At 35.9% G+C, this 19,957-nt stretch overlaps 1 protein-coding gene across 1 annotated transcript in view; it reads right to left on the reverse strand.

Annotated features, from left to right (window-relative positions):
* Window positions 1-988: 988 nt before the first annotated feature.
* The window catches only part of CFAP299 (cilia and flagella associated protein 299), a 737,014-nt gene continuing 718,045 nt past the window's right edge, over window positions 989-19,957 (reverse strand). The window contains exon 7 of the mRNA XM_054253217.2: window positions 989-1,643. Within this exon, the coding sequence (XP_054109192.1) occupies window positions 1,545-1,643 (99 nt within the window). The 3' untranslated portion in view covers window positions 989-1,544. The remainder of the gene's footprint in view (window positions 1,644-19,957) is intronic.

A 19,957-nucleotide genomic window follows, 5' to 3' on the forward strand; every position in this document is an offset into this window, starting at 1 on the left:
TACTATGTAAGGACATGGCAGTAGGGTACCATCTGCGGAGCAGAGAGAGGGAGTCTTCACCAGAGGCCACATCTTCTGGTGCATTGATCTTGGACTTCTCAGCCTCCAGAACCATGAGAAATAAATTTCTATTATTTGTAAAATACCCAATCTAAAATATTTTGTTATAGTGGCCTGAACAAACTATGACACTCCTCTAGAATAAAATACTTCTTAATATTCTTTTTCAAGGGCTATTGGCATTTAGCTAGTCATTCATCTACAACTTAATAATTTAATCTGTTTTTGACTTTGTTATAATATTTGATCTTCTGGCAGTTTATGAATTGATTGAATGCTTGACTTTGTGGTAGAGCAGGAAGTATAAAATAGTCTTTGCATTATTTATAATTATGTTTAATCCAGTTTTGATGGAACATGATGGTATATTTTGAGTGTTCAGTTGGGATAAGTTGCTGGAGTTTTTCCTAAAGTGAAATACTGTAGACTGGGTTGCTATTTAGCAACCAAACATATAATCAAAGCAATGGGAAAGTTGGAGGAGAGAAATTCTTGCACCTTTAATTTGTTTATAAAAATAAGACAAACATTTCAAGAAGAAACATTGTCCAGTTCTAAACTCCAACAGAGGTTCATCTTTCTAAATCACTTGTTTGGAATATTCAAATAGTCTTGTCCCTATTTGAGAGAGATCCAGCATCAATATTGGTGAGTTTGCAGTGTGGAAATTTTAGGCTCTTGTATAAGTCAGGGCTTCACACAAAAGAAAAGAAAGATGGTAGAAACTTGTGTCTGGGCTGTTTTTCCTGCACACCCTCACTTCCTGATGTAATGAATCTTAAAAGAGTATTTTAAAAACAAATTATAAAGCATAAATTAGCTTAGCATGACATTGTACACCATAAATATACATAGCATTTATTTGTTAATTTCAAAATGAATAAAGACAGTGAAACAATAAAAATGTATAACATATTTTAACTTACTTGGAAGTCATCTTCAGCAACAGCAGCAGTGCAGTAAGGGTAATATTATAAAACAGAAAAGTCTCAATTAATTTATGTTGTGGTGAGTATGAAATAATTTATGAGTGAAAATATCCATGCAAACATCAGGATGGGTGAGGTAACCAGGAGAGAGGAGTGATATATGTATATCCCACTGTTTTACCCAGTTGATTAATATTCCCAGGGACATTTATGTTTAGAATTTGCATTATGTAATTTTAAAATAAGTCCTGACTGAAGGTGAGTACTAGGCTTATGGAGACATAACAAGCAGGTATTGTAAAGATAATTTACTTTTTTTTCAGGTCATTCTCCTATGCCTGTGACAAATGTAATGCTGAGTCACTTGTGTATTTAATTGTTAAATTTGTAGTCTTTCTTTAAAATGCCACCTGAATGTGGAGATAAGTTTGTCACCATCAAAGAATAAAACTAGCAAAAACAAGCATATAAGATATTCTTAGAAGCAAAATAGCAGGGGAGATAAGAGCATGTACTGGGGTTCCACTGCAAGGGTTCAGATTCAGGCTCTGCTGCTTATAGGTGTTTGGACCTCAGAAATTTACTTAACCTTTTTGTGCCTCGGTTTCTGTTTGTAAATTGAAGACAATGAACAGTATTTTCTTCATAGGTCTGCTGTGAAGATTAATTAAGAAAACACAAGTCAATTATTAGAATATTATGTTGAGCATGGTATATATAAGTGACAACTATTTATGTTTTCTACAAAACTGTTCCCTGTTGAAAAACTAGTTTGCAGGTATGCAATTAATAGAAGCAATCAGAAATGGCCTCACTCTAATTGAGGTATATAAGCTGTTTCTTCAGAAGCTGAAAAAACCATAATCTAGTTGATATTATTGGTCCCTAACTGATTAAAAATGTGTCAGTGGGAGACTGAGGTAGGCCATGGGAGACAGAGTGAGACCTTATCAGGGGTGACTTACAGGTGGTCTACATGGAGGGTGCTGGGCAAACTGGTTCCCTTGTCAGATTTAAGCCCATTGTGGAGTGGAGACAAACAGGTTGACATGATTCATGAACTAGTCCAAACCCCTTAGCACCCCTCCACACTTGTTCTCTGGGCCCTATTCTGAGAGGAGTTTAGTTTCTCAAGTGCTGGGGAGAGAACAGACTAATCATCCAACCTGAGTATTACAATGTTCTTGGTCTCTACATTTCTTCTTGTAGTTCTTTATATATGCATTTTTGATTTATATCAGGTTCTTAACATTTTTACTTAGAAAGGCAAATTGAGTATATTGTGCAAAAGGTCTCAAATTGGAATGTGTAAAACAATCACCTGAGAATTTTTTTTTCAATCTAAACTTCTACTCCCACTTCTCTCTACAATACATGCACACACAGGTGCTGATTTAGAAAGTATGACCTAGGGGCCAGAAGCCAGCATTATCAACATGCACCTTAAACCAATCTGATGTAGGTGGTCTTTGGATCACACTTTGCACTGAGATATTGAAGACAATTAGCTTTATAATTAGAACAGGGTTTGAAAAAGATTTGGATCATAATCTCAGTAGACAATCCTGGGCACCATAACACGAGATGTTGAAATCCCAAAATTCCTAAAGTCTGTCTATAAAATCTAAAATCTTTAACATCTAAAATCCTGAACATCACAATCACAGGAGAGTTACATCGTGGTAGGCAGAACAATTATTTCCTTACTATCGTCATCTGGAACTTAAGTAGGATTTAAGCAGATACATATGGGTGCCAACTTAAAAAGGGGTAGACTGTGAACTTAATTGTTGGTGTCAACTTGACTGGATGAAGGATTAACTAGAGACCCAATAAAGCATCATTTTCAATGTGTCTGTGAGGGTGTGTGTATTAGTCTGTTCTCATGCTGCTAATAAATACATACTCAGGACTGGGTAATTTATTTTAAAAAGGAGGTTTAATTGGCTTACAGTTTTGCATGCCTGGGGAGGCCTCAGGAAACTTACAATCATGGCAGAAGGTGAAGAGAAAGCAAACTTGGAGAGAAAGTGTGAGCAGCAAAAGGGGAAGATCCCTTTATAAAACCATTGGATATTGGGAAAACTCACTCACTATCAAGAGAGCAGCATAGGGGAAAACTGCCCCCATGGGCCAATCATCTTCAATGATTTCTCTCCCTAGACATGTGAAGATTATGGGGATTATAATTCAAGATGAGATTTGGGAAGGCATACTGAGCCAGACTATATGAATGTGTGCAGAGAAGGTTAGTACATGAGTCTGAGTGGACTGGGTGGGAAAGATCTGCCCTCAATATTGGAAGACATCATCCAATCTATGGCCTTGGACCCATAGAGAACAAATACAGAAGGCAAATTGGTCTTTCTCTGAGAGTTGGACCATGTTTTCTTCTGCTGTCTTGAACACCAGAACCCCAGACTTACTGGCCTTTGGACTCCAGGACCCCCGACCCTGGGGGGTCCTTAGACTTTCAGCTTTGAACTAAGGGTTAAACCATCAACTTCTCTGGTTCTCAGAATTAAAACCTTGCAACTTTCCCAATAAATGAAGAAATGTCCTTTTTATACATCTGCATTTATGAAAGATAAAATTTCTTGAGCTCTCGGCTCTTTGGGGGACTGCATATGCTATAGTGATCCATTGTGGTTTTTGACCAATCTTGTCAAAAGACAAGTTGTTCATGGAGGTATGTCAGGTGAGTGCAGTTATGAAGCTGGTGTCACACAATTATCAACCATAGTGGTATGTGTTTATACATTTGGCTTTTGGACTTGTTATCTCATTATGAGTATGGCTCATCTGCTCATAACTGTTCTCCCTGTGTGAGTGTCATTAGTGTACATGAGTCTTTATGCTTGTAAAATATATATTGCATATTTTATTGTGTAAATTTGGCTATGAAATGTCCTGTTGTGTTTGTATATGATTCTCAAATATATCCTCATTAAAAATGTAAATGAATGTCTTTAAAATAATTTTTATTTTTTTCTAGAATTATATTTCTGGGATTTTAAACTTAAGACCAAAATTTCATATTTGGGATTTCAGCTTTCAGATGTAAGGCATTTGGGATTGTATCTTTTGGGATTATAATCAGTTATCTTTGAAACCAAACTCTGCCTCATTCTAAATCTGCATGACTTTGGGTGAACGACTCAACATTTCTAAATTTCACTTTTCTCACCTTATAAGATAGGAATATAATGCTCTGGTGAGTATCAAAAGACATATTGTGTAAAGAGTACCAAACACAGTTTTTATATGGCAGTTATTATTTAATCAAAGTTAGATAGGCTCTTTAAATGTATTCATTTCAAAGAGAAATGAAACACTTATTAAATGGTCACAACTATGAACACTCAGTACTGGACCATAGACGGTAATGACTCCACCAAGAGACTGCAGGCTTCAGAAGCTTTTCTGTGAATTTCTTCAAAACATTTAACCTAGAGTAGATGCTAAGTAGATAGCAAGTCCCTTTTCTGCTGCGGAAACTGTTAGCATTTCTTTTTGGGATCTTTTTCATGTATTTTTTGTTTCTGAAAATTTCTACAGTGCCCGAGCAAAGTTCCAAAGCACACACTGGTATATCATACTTCTTTTCTGGTTGGAGCAAATGACACAAAAGTTAAAATATTTTTCCTTATTGAATCCCTGAATCTGATGCAGTTTTTAAAAACAGAAACCACAGCTTTGTCATGCTTTTATTTAAGTTATAGAGATTTTGAGCTGAAAATGATCCTAAAAATCATCTGACCCATATCTTGTCTAGTGTAAAGATGAAGAAACTGAGTCCTGGAGGTGCTCATGGCCTGATCTTCATTCCTGTTTCTTGTGTCTTCTGTTACTCCTTTGACGCATTTCTGACATGGTGCTCTGGATAGAGGGTCACAGCTGCTCAGAGTGCTCTGTTGTAAGCGTGGTTCAGGAGTGACAGGTTTCATGTAAGTTGGATTTTGTTCATTGATAGGAAATCAATGTGTGAGTGGCTTCAGACAGCTTTGCTTTGCTTTCCAGATGAGAATCTGACAGAATCCAGGCACCTTGGATACTGCTGTGTGCTGACAAATGACTTGAAAAATGAGGGATAAGAGAGGGTGCTGGTGGGTGGGAGAAGGGCCAACCTGCTCTTGGGAATACTTTAGACAAAAAAGCTAAGGACTACAAAGTGACTCTTGAGTATGTGACTTTTTAAAACCCTCATTTATTTTAACTGGGAGGGCTCTTTTTGTCATGAGTTGTTGTATGTTTTACTTGATATGCAATGTCAATTATCGTAAAATCGGTCTTGGTCCTTCTAATTATAAGGGCTAAGTTAGAAATTAATTTCATTATTAACAGCATATTGGGCAAGCTTATTATGGGAATAAGAGGAAGGGTACTTTGTCCACTTCTTATAGCACTTCTTCTTCCTCTGTATGATACTGGAATCTGAGTTATGTGCAGAAACATTTATACTTTAACCTTGGTTTGTACACACTGAGAAAACCAAAATTCAGCTTGTAACCCAGAAGTTAATTTTGCATTCCAAACTTTCAATAGGAATGTTTTATGTTCCTCTAGGTAAATCTATCTGACCCTCACAATACACATCTATATCCTAAATTAATATACCCTGACTTTGTGATCACCTTTTTTTTTTTTTTTCCAAGAAAGTGTCTTGTTGTGTTGCTGAGACTGGTCTTAAACTCTCGGCCTCAAGCCATCCTTCTGTCTTGGCCCCCTAAAGCACTGGGATTACAGGCATGAGCCACCAAGCCTGACCTGTGACCACTTAACTACCTTTCTGACAATTCTGGATGAGTTATGCTCGATGAGTAACATTAGAAAATAGTGTATGTATTTCTGACCCTTGATAATTAAAGAATAACCATAAAATAGTATCAGTAGAAAGAAACAAGAAAAAAAGCAAAGGGAAGAAGGAAGAAAAGAATGTAGAAAAAGGAAGAAAAGGAAATAGGGAGAGAAGAAGGGAAAATACTGACCATAAGGGGAAATTCATTGTTGGCTAGATTAAGGGCCAACAGAAAGCAGTAGGTTTCTATAAAAGTGACAGGCTTGGGTAAACAGAGGAAGCTCATGAGAAAAGGCAAAAGCTCAATCTATGCTCATCTTCTGTTTTATGTTCCTGAGAATTATTACTCTATGCTACTAGAGATTTCTTCCTTGTTGAAGTCTTTTATTGAGGCCCTGACCACTATGTGACTATTCCTGTGTTCTGTTTCTCTACTCCTGGTAGAAACAAGAGGGTATTGAGGCATGTCTATTTTCAACTTGCTTAATTCAGTAACTTGCCTGACTAGAGGTCAGGCATGTGCTCTAGCCAGAAGTGGAATTTGTAATCTTACATAGCAGACTTAAATAATCTGTTTTCTGTATATCTATTGTGTGATCTTGTGCAAGTTATAAAACTTCTCTGATTCTCACTTTCTTCATCTTCTTAATTGGCGTTTATAGTTGTGTGTTTGAAGGACATTGTACCACAGCGTGAGAAGCAGGTGTGAACATCTCTTCTAACTCCGTGATCAGAAATGCCACATTAGCAGCTTGAAATGGAAAAATCAGTAGTAAAATTATTTACACTACAGAAATTGGCAAATAATTCAAATCATGTTTCTTTTCAGAAATTATTAAACATTTATTAGTACCTCTATGTATGAAATGAGAAAATAAATAGGATTTTGCCAATTGTAGGGATGCAATATATATTTTTCTCTTTTATTTTTTTGAGATTGAGTTTCACTCGTTACCCAGGCTGGAGTGCAATGGCGTGATCTCGGCTCACCGCAACCTCCGCCTCCTGGGTTCAGGCAATTCTCCTGCCTCAGCCTCCTGAGTAGCTGGGATTACAGGCACACGCCACCATGCCCAGCTCATTTTTTATATTTTTAGTAGAGACGGGGTTTCACCATGTTGACCAGGATGGTCTCGATCTCTTGACCTCGTGATCCACCCGCCTCCACCTCCCAAAGTGCTGGGATTACAGACTTGAGCCACCGCGCCTTCAGCCATCCCTACAGAATATTTGCATCTGAAAACCTTTGATCTTTATTCCTTTAAATAAAATAAATGACAATAAAATTTTACTTGGAAACTCAGTTTCATATTACAATTTCCGTACTTTATTTTATCTGGCTCAGTTCTTTTTTTTCCCCTCTATCTTTTGACACTACTCAGAAGAGATCAGAAGTTCCATCACTTTTCTTGAATTTTTCTTACATGATGTCTAGTACAGTGTCTTGTGAAGATAATTATTATACTCTATTATACTCCATTTTGATGATTTTCAGTGTGAATCTAGATTGTTCAACATTATCTTTAGTGAACAGTGTTAAGAGTTAAAAGTTTAATGTAAGAATTATAATAGAGTTTACACATATTTAAGGTGGGAGACAGGTTTCATGAGGAAGATGATATATGTGCTGATTGTGGAATATGCTAAGATATCTCTGTGAGAAGGGCAAGAATAAAAGTTAAGACAAATGGGTCAGATACGACTGAATTGCTAGAGAAAGGGCAGAAACCTGGCATATTGCTGAAGAGATTTGTGTTAGTGAGAAGTTGAGGTACAATTGGAAGATTAGGCTGAGATTACACCTTAAAAGGCCAACAGAAGAGTTTATACTTCCTTTCCCAGACGAGAAAAGGATGCGAGGCTGTGAAATGATCAGATGTACATTTTAGAATAATTAGGCAGTGTAAACTATGAATTGGGAGAGGAAGTGTTGGAGAGTCATACAGAAAGAGTATTAGCCTCCCTTAGCCTCAGTTTCCCTGCCTGGCAACTTTGAATAATAATGTTCTCTTCTAAGTTTATGATGACAATTAAATGAAGCCATGTCTATGAATGGACATGTCTCTGGCATAGAGTAGATATCAAGAGAATTTTTTTCTCTTTCCAAATCTGTCTTATATGAAGGGATTTTTAATTGAAGATTGCCTTGCCTAAAGAAAGAGAAGTTTAAAATTATTTGACAAAAAAATAAAGTATACAAGATCCTTTTATAAAATATAAAATATGAGAGCTGAGAACATATAACTGGATAGAAAAAATGCCAATATTCTATACTGAAATTGATGTAAGCTGTTGTATATTAAAAATATTTAAGAACAAGAGGAGAAAGATGTGTAGGAAAGAGACAAGACAGAGAAATACCATTGTAGGATGTAGGCTCTGATTCTCAGCATTCCAGTAATTAGCACATCTTGACAGGGTGAAAGCGGCCACCCAGTCTCTCTCTTTGAAGGGGCAGAGGTCATTGACAGCTGGTGCTTGGGCCTTTGGGGGATATTCTTCTTGAGGCCAGCTGGGGGAAATGGATCCCCAGGAAGAGTGGTCACTAGATGATGAGAGCTCTGTTCCTTTTTCTTGTAAACAGTGAACACCCCTGAAGACCCATCTGCACTGTTGCAATACATTCTGCACCTGGGTTTTTGTTTTCTTTGCTGAAGAACAGTTGCCTGGTATGCATCAGGAGTTCCCATCTGTCGCACAGATAGTCATGGAGTTCTTGACTGCATGCATTTTGTCTCAGAATGAGTGGCTCAATTCATTCCTACTCTAAAACAAAACCTCACCCTGGTCCCAAATCACAATATTATAAATATTTCAGTGGTATGATCTGGTTGTAGCAGAAAATGAAAAAAATCATATACCTATACAAGACTTAGAAAGTGGCACCCTTCTTGCTTGGTCATTTAATTAAAGTCTCCTACTTCTCAGACTTCAGTTTCAGAATTTTTGGTAAACTGCAGTCAGCGTCTAGGAAAACAATGTTCTTCTGAAAATTCAAAAACACTTTACATTTGTCACTTGGTGAGAAATGCTGAAATTTGCATTCTAAAAGTTAAAAAATAGGGTGCCAAAAAGGAAAATATTTTCCAATACCTTTTTTAAAAGCCAGAGAAACAAGGGCAGACAGTTCTTGAATCCATAAGCTTTCACATTCGAATTCTGTCGACTTATATTTACATTGTCTTTCTGCTGTTTGTACCTGCATGGTTTTTTTGCATACGGAGCATTATGCCTTGCCCCAAAGGCAGCAGCGTTTGATTGAGGCATGCACTTTTGCCCTTTACTCAAGAGAGATCCAGAGACGTTTCTTGCCATCCCCAGAAACTCTGCTTGGTAACTTATGAAAATGTGTCTGCCCTGATCATTGGAAGTGGCTAAGCAAAGTTGGGAACCTTATTTAGAGCTAAGAAAAATAGAATGTAAGGAGTTAAGTTGTCATAACAAACAAGAGACTCCAGAAATTTCTGCTAAACCTGACCACTAGGTGGCAAATCGTCTGGACGTGAGAAAGCTGATTCCTGGTCCTTCTTGGTTCTAACAGCATTGGCAGTTGTACAATGTAGAAATCTGGTTGAGCATCCTCAGCCATGACACAGTGACTCAAAGTACCTATCCACAGTGAAGGGGATGCCATTAAACACTGTTCTAATCAGGTTGACATGTATTTTCGAGTGTGCTTAGATGAACAAACTAATTCTGTGAAGACATAAATGACAGAGAGCCTATCTATGCTTTGCATAGAATTTTACTTAGTTTGCCTTCTGTCCTTTACTCTAAAAATGGGAACCATATGCACTTCACAGTATTGCCAGAGGGTAAAATAAAATAACCCTTAAAGGATTACCTGGTACATACCAGTTCCCCAATAAATACTTGTTTGGAGTGACTGGAGTAGTCAATAAGCAAAATAGAAGCAGATATAGGTTTCCCTAAAATGCCTTTAATTAAAGATTACATTGCCTACAGAAAAGAAAATTTTAAATGTTCTGACAAGAAAATAAAGTATGCAAGATCCTTTTATAAAATACAAAAATATTTATAGTTTAAAATACGCTCTTCCAAAAGTTTCTGCTAAAAGGTGTCTCACTGTCTGGAAAAACTACTTGAAAAGGGTGGGTTATCACTCCAGGTCCTGGACAAAGGTCTATTGTAAATGCAAGGTGCTGTGGTAATTTACGCATATATATATAAACCTAATAGCGCAATATATATATATTACGCTATTAGTTTTTTTTTTTTTCTAGAACACTGTAGTTGCAGATTGTGGAAAATATAGAATGCTCAGTAGTGTTTAGCTGTTACATAAAAATAAAACTATGGATAATTGAAAGTAGTGTAAGTTCATGTCTGAGTATTTTGAACTGTTAAACACGTCTCTTCTGTGCTTAGGATAGCTTCCCCAGGTCACATGTAAATGCCAGTTAACCAGCTTCCAGGATTTACATGGTAAGAGGCTTTCATTCCATCATAAGATCTGTGTGGGTCTAGGAAACTAAACGGGGATATGATTAAATGAGTTTTAGCTGTAAAGAGAACTGTTGCTCAAGTCCTTTGCTGATTCTAACTGCAGATAGTGAAAAACGAAACCAACAAACAAAAGCAACAACGGATACTAGGCATGTTGGAACAAGAAAAAGAAATATAGATATTTGGAATAAGATACAAAACAGGAAAAATAGAAGAAAAAATGTAAGGATGTAGTGAGAAGAAAGAGCCACATATGAATTTTCAGATCACCACTCTGGTATCCGCCCCATCCTCTTTCATACCCATAGATCACATACTACATTTGTTGTTTTTGACTCGTGCTCCCAGAGAATACTGTACCTCTCCAATTATGACACTTATCATGTTTTAATTACTTATTTTGTCATTTTCACTGTAATTTAGTAAGCCTCATGGAGGTGATATTATCTTTTCATACCTTTGAGAGCCTGTTATATAATATGTGCTCAGCAGGTATGTTTTGAACCCATTAATAAATAGGGAACAGTGTGATACCTCAGACTGCTTGGATACTACTAAGTTTTGACCACATCTATTCTACAGGCAAGAATTCTACAGACAAGAAGCTGGACAAGTCATAATTGCAGAGACATGGAATGAATCTAAGTGCCTATCAATCAGTGAGTAAAGAAAATGTGGTATAAATATATTAAGGAATACTATTCAACCACAAAAGAATGAAATAATGTCTTTTGCAGCAACTTGGGCATAACTGGAAGCCATTATTCCTGAAGTAACTCAGGAATGGAAAACCAGCTACTTCATGTTCTCACTTATCAGTGGGAGCTAAGTTAGGAGGAAGCAGGGGCATAGAGAGTGGTAAGACATTGGAGACTCAGCGAGGAGAGAGTGGAAGAGGGGTAGCGGATGAAATATAATACTACCTACTGGATATAATATACACTATTTGGGTGACAGGTACATTAAACCTCAGACTTCACCGCAATACAATTTATCTACGTGACCAAAAGCCACTTGTACCACTAAAGCTAGTGAAATAAAAATAGATAATAATATGAACAACACAACAAAAATGAAATCTTGAAGCTTAAAGGATGGCTTGAAAGTGAATTTAATATGTGTGGATCCTTAAAGAGTTGCCATTTGGACTGATTAAATATTTGCATCATTAAAATGTGATGTATATTAAACTCTTTTAATGAGCAGAGAGGATAAGTTCCTTGTTATTGAATTTTGGAATTTTCTGAATGATCACTGGTTATAGTCTGTTTCTTTATGGTAGTTTTAAAATTACATAATTGAACATGGTTCATGATATACTCATATTAGAAAGTCAGCTTATTTCATAAAACTGAATCTGTTTGGCAATGGAAAGCTTATTTCTTCTTTATTTATTTGATTAGGAAGCCCTTGCTTTATTCTCCTATAATAATAATGACTCTAATGTTTTTGATCTGTGCCTGAGGTCATTTATCCCTCAAGAACCTTTATGCATATTTTCTAATTTTTCACTTCCTGAGTTTTAAGACCATATCTATTGAATTATTCGTTAATTAAATAAAAAAATAGGAAAGAAAAAAGTGTTTTTCTGGGGAGAAAAATAGTTTCTTTGAGTTTTTTAAAATAAATACTTGAACTTTATAGAACCCTAGAACAATTCTTCAAAGGCTTCATTCTCTTCCTACTATTTAAATCTTACTTAAGCTGGAAAACAGGTGGTGTTTTTAGACCAAAGAAAGATCATAAAATGGAAATATTCAACTAATTCTATGTGCTAATATTTTTGATTAAACATATAATATGGATTATGTTATGAACATGAAACTCAAACAAGTAGCCATTTTCTTTTTCTAAAGCTTAGGACATCTTTAACATGTCTGAGTTTCTGAGACACCAATCTTACTTCATCTGCTGAATCGTTCAGAAATGTTTCTAGCTAATGAATACATTTTTAAATTAGATTAAGTGAGAATTGATAAACAGCTGGATATATGTGTGAATGTGTGTTTATGTGTCATATTCTTTGACAGTGCATTTTGAGTAACTAGAATGCTCTTCAAAGGTCATCTTTGGATTGTATGTACTAACGTGGCACTCTCTACATGGAGGCAGGATGATTGCTAGGCTGGGATAGAGTCTGGGACTTCTGAAGAGAAAGAAATAATTTATAAATGAGATTATTCGGTTTAGTGTATTTCACTGATATGGTATATCAGATTTGGTTTTGTATTACTTCTTCTCTTCTCTTCTCTTCTCCTCCTCCTCTTCCCTCCCTTCCTTCTTCTTTTTGCTATCTCCAAGTATTTAGTAAAGTATTTTAATACTACAATTTTACTGCTGTCTATACATATTTAGTCAAGTCTATTTAATGAGTTGGCTTATTCCAAACCAGGGTAAGAGCAGCCAAGGGAAATCGTGAATGCACACTGAGACAACATGGATAAGGAGAGAGCAGTGTCCCTTGAGGCTGCTGAATTCAAGCAGCTGCAATTGACAACCATTTTTCCACAGGGAGGGTGAATCACAGGGGAAAAAATCAGGGCTACAATTCTTAGTCATTGCTTTCCCTGGGATGAATTTTTTTGGATTTTCTGATTTGAAAATTCTTAGTTTATATTCAGGAAATATAGACAGTATTCCCATAACTAGGAACTGAACTTACAGTTGGAGCATATATAAAGAAGAAGAAAGTATGGTACCCAAATTTAAGGAATTTGAAATAAGAAAAATATGAATATTTGCACTATGTTATAATTTACAAGGCACTTTACCACATAACTTTGTATAGATTACATGATTATTATCTGAATTTTACAAATAAAGACATCTTTTGGCCTGGTAACTCAGCCTGGGTGATACAGGTAGAAGATATTTGTTATTTTGTTCTGACTTCACAGAAAATGTTCTTCAAACTATTGTATCACATAGTGTTTTTCTTTTTATCTTTTCTTTAAAATTTCCAGTTTATGAAATATTTAAATTATACATATATACATGCTACTACAAAGTAAATGTTAATCTTTCCCCTATATTTGTTTCAGCCTTCTTTTTTTCAAAAACCCTTGTTTCTGAACAATGTAATATATTTGCCTTGTTCAAAAAAACATAAAGAACACATTTCCCCCAAATGCTTTTCTCCAGAGGTTAAGGTGTTCACATTACACTGTTCAAAAAAAGAGAACATGTTTCTCTCAAATGCTATTCTCTAGAGATTAAGTTGTGTGAATAGGTACTGCTTAAGATATTCTATAAATAAATTCAAATGTATAAATATATATAATAAAATGTTAAATCTTTTTCTCCAAACACCTAAAACAATACAATAGATGCAAACTATGTTCACATCATAAAACAAGATATTTGATTTTCTATGCAGTATGTACAAAAGCTGTAAAGCTCATTTGGCTCCATTGGTCCTTGACCTACCATGGGCTACAAAATAGAAATACGGGAGAAAAACATTTTTGGAGAGATATTTTTCTGCTTTATGGATTTCTTTCCCCATTGAGCAGAACTTGAAGGATTGTTCTTCATATTAGCCCAAGTGAGAAAAGATGTTTCGAGAGAATTACTTTTCAAGAGAATTATAATTATGTTGTCTGGAGTTTGGAGGACACAAGGACCGGTAGCTGACTCCTGTCTGCAAAGTCAAGGGCAAGAGAGTCTTGAAGAACAGAGCACATAGAGGGCTGCAAGTGCCTATTTTCTGAGAACAAAGATGGGAGAGAGGGCAAATGCAGGTGAGGGAGAAGACAGTCTATCAGGAATCATTTAAAAGGAATCTCACCTCAGAGGACAGTCAGGAGGTGCATATAACTCCAGCTGAAGCCTGGACCCTATGACTGGAGGAATGACCTAAGCAATCAGCCAGAGTAGGAGAAAGCACAGTGAGTGTGCCTCCATCACAGCTGGGGAACCAACACTAGATTACAACTTCATCAGCCCCCCTGAGGCTATGTTCTTTCTCCCTAATCTCCCTTCCTTGCAGCCAAACCCTAGAAAGATAAGAAACAGCAACTATCAAGCAGAAGAGGAGTATTATAAGAGCAAGAAAGAATGTACAAGAAACTATACTCTCCTTTATTCTAGGCTTCCAAGCTTGAAGCTAGCCATAGTCTTGGGGCTAGGGGAAGTAGTAGTTATTAAAAGTTTTCCACTAACATCTTGTTTATACAATAGTCATACTTACAGTACAGTATACAAATATTAGGGAGGGGTAGTTTTAAATTAATTTTTTTATTGTTACCCTTGACTACTTTTGGTAAACTGAATCTTTCCCTCCAAACTCAGACTTTTAGTGTTTGCCAATTTTCATGGTGTAAATAATCTCACCATAGTCCATATCAAGGTACCAAAGTTTTAACAACTGCCTTGAAGAATCCTTGAATAGTAAGCAAGTTCAAAATTTAACTTAAATGGTATAAGCTCATTGAGTTTCTTTTTGACTGAGCAAAGAATGGAAAAGCTATGGGATGGATTTCTCCTGAAGTTTAGGTGGGAGTTGGTGTTGGGGAGAGAACAGGCCCACTGAATCAGTTTAGCAGTGAGTGGTGAGAAAGAATTACATATTTGTATTATTGCATTCAGCTCACTGAGTTTGAATATTTATCAAATGCAATGTTAAAAGGGATTTTTTCCCCCTAAACGTTGGTGAACGCTGAAAGCTAAAAACAATAAGAGATAAACATTCCTGTATTCTCAAGAGAATTACCCAATTTATTTCCTCATTCTACCTGGTGACCAAACTTGGTCAACATGTCTCCATGGTCTCCAAGTTCAAAAATATGTAGGGATATTGGGCAAGCATATATCCAATGCCGACTGGGCTGCAGAATTATGGGCTCAAGTGTAGCCATAGGACTTGACCCCAGAATCGAGTATGACCTCTGTATATGTTAGGGGTTGGAAATGTATGTGGTAATGAAAATCAGTGATTTTTTTTCCACCTGGATAATTCTGCAAGAGGAAAGTTAGCAAACTGAAGAAAGAAGGTTGTCCTTCCATTCATTGGCAGGAAAATAAAATATGTCGTTTCCTGAAGAGTATGTGGTATTTAGCAGAGGGTAGGCCTGAGACATCTTGAAAGGATCCCACCATGGAGGGCTACCTGCCAGGCCATAACACAACTGAAAAGGGCTAACCATTATTTCTTTTCTTTTTTTCTGTTTTGGTACTTTATTTATTTTATTTCAACAGGTTTTTGGAGAACAGGTGGTGTTTTGTTACATGAATAAGTTATTTAGTGGTGATTTCTGAGATTTTGGTATTCCTATCACCCAAGCAGTGTACACTTTACCCAATGTGTAGTCTTTTATCCCTCACCACCCTCCCACCCTTTTCTGAGTCCCCAAAGTCCATTGCATCATTCTTATGCCTTTGAATCCTCATAGCTTAGTTCTCACTTGTGAGTGAGAACATACAGCATTTGGTTTTCCATTCCTGAGTTATTTCACTTAGAAGAATGGTCTCTAATTCCATCTGGGTTGCTACAACTGCCATTATTTCATTCTTATTTATGGAGGAGTAGTCTTCCATGCTGTACATATACCACAATTTCTGTATCCACTGGCTCACTGATGGGCATTTGGGTTGGTTCCATATTTTCGCCATTGCAAATTGTGCTGCTATAGACATGGTTGTTGAAATACCTTTTTTGTATATTGACCTCTTTTCCTCTGGGTAACAAGTAGTGGGATTGCTGGATAAAATGGTAGTTCTACTTTTAGTTATTTAAGGAATCTCCACACTGTTTTCCTTAGTGGTAGTACTAGTTTACATTCCCACCAGCAGTGTAGAAGTGTTTTCTTTTCACTGCATCTGTGCTAACATTTATTATTTTTTAATTTTTTGATTATGGTCATTCTTGCAGGAGTAAGGTGGTACTGCATTGTGGTTTTGATTTGCATTTCCCTTATGCTTAGTGATGTTGAATATTTTTTTCACATGTTTGTTGGCCATTTGTATATCTTCTTTTGAGAATTGTCTATTCACGTCCTTAGCCCACTTTTTGATGGAATTGTTTGTTTATTTCTTGCTGACTTGTTTGAGTTCCTTGTAGACTCTAAATATTAGTCCTTTGTTGGCTATATCATTGTTTCTAGCAGAAGTGTATGAATGTGCCACTGTCTAGAGATTCTCATTAGAGATAAGTGAAGTCGAGTATGTGTATTTTTAAATGAATTTCACAGTTATGTGTAATATCACACCAAAAGTTTAGAATGCACTCAAATCTTAGATGACAATCTAAATATTTTTCCACAATCACTTACCTGAATATATCTGTCATTGCCTCTCTACAAATAAAACAAACAATTTGGAAATAGTAAATTATGTAAGCTTTTTGGAAACTGAATATAGAAAATGCAAATGAGAATATACCTGCAATTGTAGAATGGATTTATTTCCCTTGCTTCTCAAAATATGCATATTTTATTTATTTCAAATATAAACTTTTTAGCACTATATTACATTGATGTATACCCAGAAAATGACAATCAGCTACTCATAAAACATGAGTCCACAATTCCACTATATTTTAGAAATTAGAGGAATTGAAATTCAATAAAATATATTTGATTTCTAATATTTTCTTTTTAATAGGTAAGATTGTTTTGATCTAAATATTTCAGAATCTTCAGCAACCTCAGTACACTCACATAGAAATCCACACGGTAAAGCAGAAGATAACAACTGAATGGGGTCTACATATTATATACTTTTCTCATGGGGAGCAAGTTTTTGTTGCTGGTAACTTATACTTGTTTTGGGGCATAATTTTTCCCTTGCATTTCAAAATATCACTTCTACTATAAAGAGAATGATAACACAGTGCAGCAGAGCAAACTGTTGGAGGTTAGCATAAGTTCCTTCTGGCTTGAGCACACATCTGCACATGAAGCCAGTTCAGCTTTGACAGCTATTCCAAGCACTAAACTTCTCTAGGCTCTTTTGGTTGAATGCAGTTCTCAAGATTACTTTCCCTTATTGTCTTTTTGAGACACTGCCCAGGGAGATGGCCAAGAGTTATGCTTTTATGTCACATGGCTGGCTTGAGTGATTTAGTTTTGATTTCCAATGTATTATAAAGGTCTACCTATCTTCAAAAAGTTTGAGGAAGTGAGGAGCTTTTCCTAGAGTTTAGTCCATGTAACCTCTGAGGATCCTGGCATATTGCTTTCTGGAATTGTACAAGACTGACTTCAAGTCACATCCTTTAATATTTCTAAACAAAACATGGAACAATGAAAACAAAAACCACCCCAAATACACACAACTATGTATTCCTTCTTTTGGATAAAAAAGTCTAAATTTTTTCATATGTAGAAGTAAATCAAATAATAATGCCCTTCTTCATTATTTCCACAAATCATCTTCCCTTTCTGTCTTAATACCAAATTCTAGCCAGCTGACTCTGTTAAAGTCATCTATTTCCTCTCAAGTGCTTAACCTGGTGTTAGGTTGCCCCAAACAGATCTCTGCAATAAAGATTCCACAAGTTCCCCAATTTGGGGGACAGTAAAACATATTCACACCCAGACCAAATTCAGTTCAGAATATGTTAATCAGATATAGCTGTTGCAGAAGTAGTGATATTCACATTTTTCAATGGGACAGAAATTATTTGAATGTGTTCAGATTTTCAATTTCACTATAAGAAAACTTAACCTAGACCTTGGTCTTCTGGAGTTAATTTACTATGTGTATTGTTTCTATCATTAAAGATAATCTGATTGACCTGTTACAAGTGTTTGACTATGTTGACTGGCAGTTTTAGCCAAATTGCCTTTTCTATTTTCTATTGGCACAAACATCAAAAATGCTCAGAAAGCCAGATACCAAATGGAATTTCAGAAATGAAGCTTTGTTTTGCAAACCCTATGTAAGATTCCCCCTGACACAGGGAAGTGGAAAGTAGAATATTGCCATTCAGTGTCCAAATGATACATTTCAGGTCCACTATCACACACCACAAGACCAAACAGATTACTACTTTATCAAAGACGTACAAAGCTGAGTGCCCTCAAAAAACAAAGTATTATTTTGTATATGGTCTACCTTTGTGCTGAAAAACAAAGAACATTTGCTAGTCTGTGGCCTTTACCACTCACAGGCAGTACTTTACAAAATTAAGATTTAGGTTATGGATGTAGTCAGACTTGACTCAACTTCTAAGTTACCTGAACTTTCCTGGGCATCATTTTTTTTTCTTCTAAATTTATGAGTATTAGAGGATGGAGTATGCAAACATACTCAAAACAGTGCCGAATTTTTAGCAAATGTTACTGTCCTTTCCTTTTATTCACTAAAAATACATAGAAACTACTCCCAAAGGGGATACAAAAGCTGCTTTCACGCACTTTGTTATATATTAATTGCATGTTTAGGCAAATGGAGAAAACATTTCTAGTGCAAAATGATACTAAGTTATAACTTTTAGCTCTTGGATAAATTTAATAGATTCCATGAAGATGCTTGGCCAATAGGTATAAGTCAACATAATAAAAACCAAGCTTTTCCCCTACTTCTTCCAATTAATTGTTGTTCCACTGTCACTAGGTTCTATTTTGTTTCATCCCATCATCACTTTACTAGTTTCTCAGGCTAGAGATCACTAGGTCATTTTCTTTTCCCATAACTAATAAGTCTCTAAATCACATTAATTGTACTTCCAAAATATTCCTCACATTTGTTTCCTTCTTTTAGACCTCCATCACTGCCTTGTAATTTTTTTGCATGAATTATCACATTGACTCCTAAGTGACCCTCCCAGCCTCTCATCTTTTCAGTCTAATTTATCCACTACACTGAGCAATCTAATCATATCACTGAGCTGCTCAAAAACTCACCAACCACTTTTTCTCTTTGCCAGAATTTAATCTAATCTAAAACTAAAATGCTCTTTCTTCCATTTTGTCTGACCTAAATATTATTAATATTTCAACAATTTTTGTTTTCCTAGGCTTATCAGAACAAAATACAAATGCATGGGCAGCGTGCACAAGACCTTTCATGACCTCGTCTTTGTGCACCTCTCCTTCTTGATGTCTCACCATTCACATCCTACCCAAGACATCTTGTTCCAGCAGGTCTAATCTACTTAGCATTCCTCAATCATGTCCTGTTCTCTCCACCAGTCTTCTTTTATTCTATCTGTCCCATCTTTGCCTAGCTATTTCCTTTTTCTTCAGGGCCCACTTCAGGGATTACCTCATCCAGAAAGTTTTCTGGATGCTTCTTTTTTAGACTATCAAATAATCTTGTGAAAACTCTGTCTTGTTATTTTCAGTACTTAATTAAAATAATGATTATTCCTACCATAATATTCTCACTACTCAGAAATTCTTACATGTTCTCAGGAACATGTGAATCTACCAAAAGTTAAATAACTGAAAACGAATAATTGAAATCCAGTTAAATCTTTGTGAATTAACTAACTACAAATTGTCTTAGTGCTTATATTTCTTATTTTATTTTGACATCCCCAATTTTCAGTACAGTGCCCAATCGAATAGACATTCAATAAATGATCTCCTAAATAAAATTTAATTACTGCTCCTTTTATATCCCCAGATTTTGTTAGTCCCAGCAACAGTGATTTTCTTTTTCAAAAAAGTGCTATTTTTCAACAGTGCCATTTTAGAAGTGTTGTGAGTATTCTGCAGGAATAATGAAGATATTTTGCATGTCATGAAGGAGATTCTTT

The sequence above is a fragment of the Callithrix jacchus genome, chromosome 3 (assembly GCF_049354715.1).
Source record: "Callithrix jacchus isolate 240 chromosome 3, calJac240_pri, whole genome shotgun sequence".
NCBI lineage: Eukaryota > Metazoa > Chordata > Mammalia > Primates > Cebidae > Callithrix > Callithrix jacchus.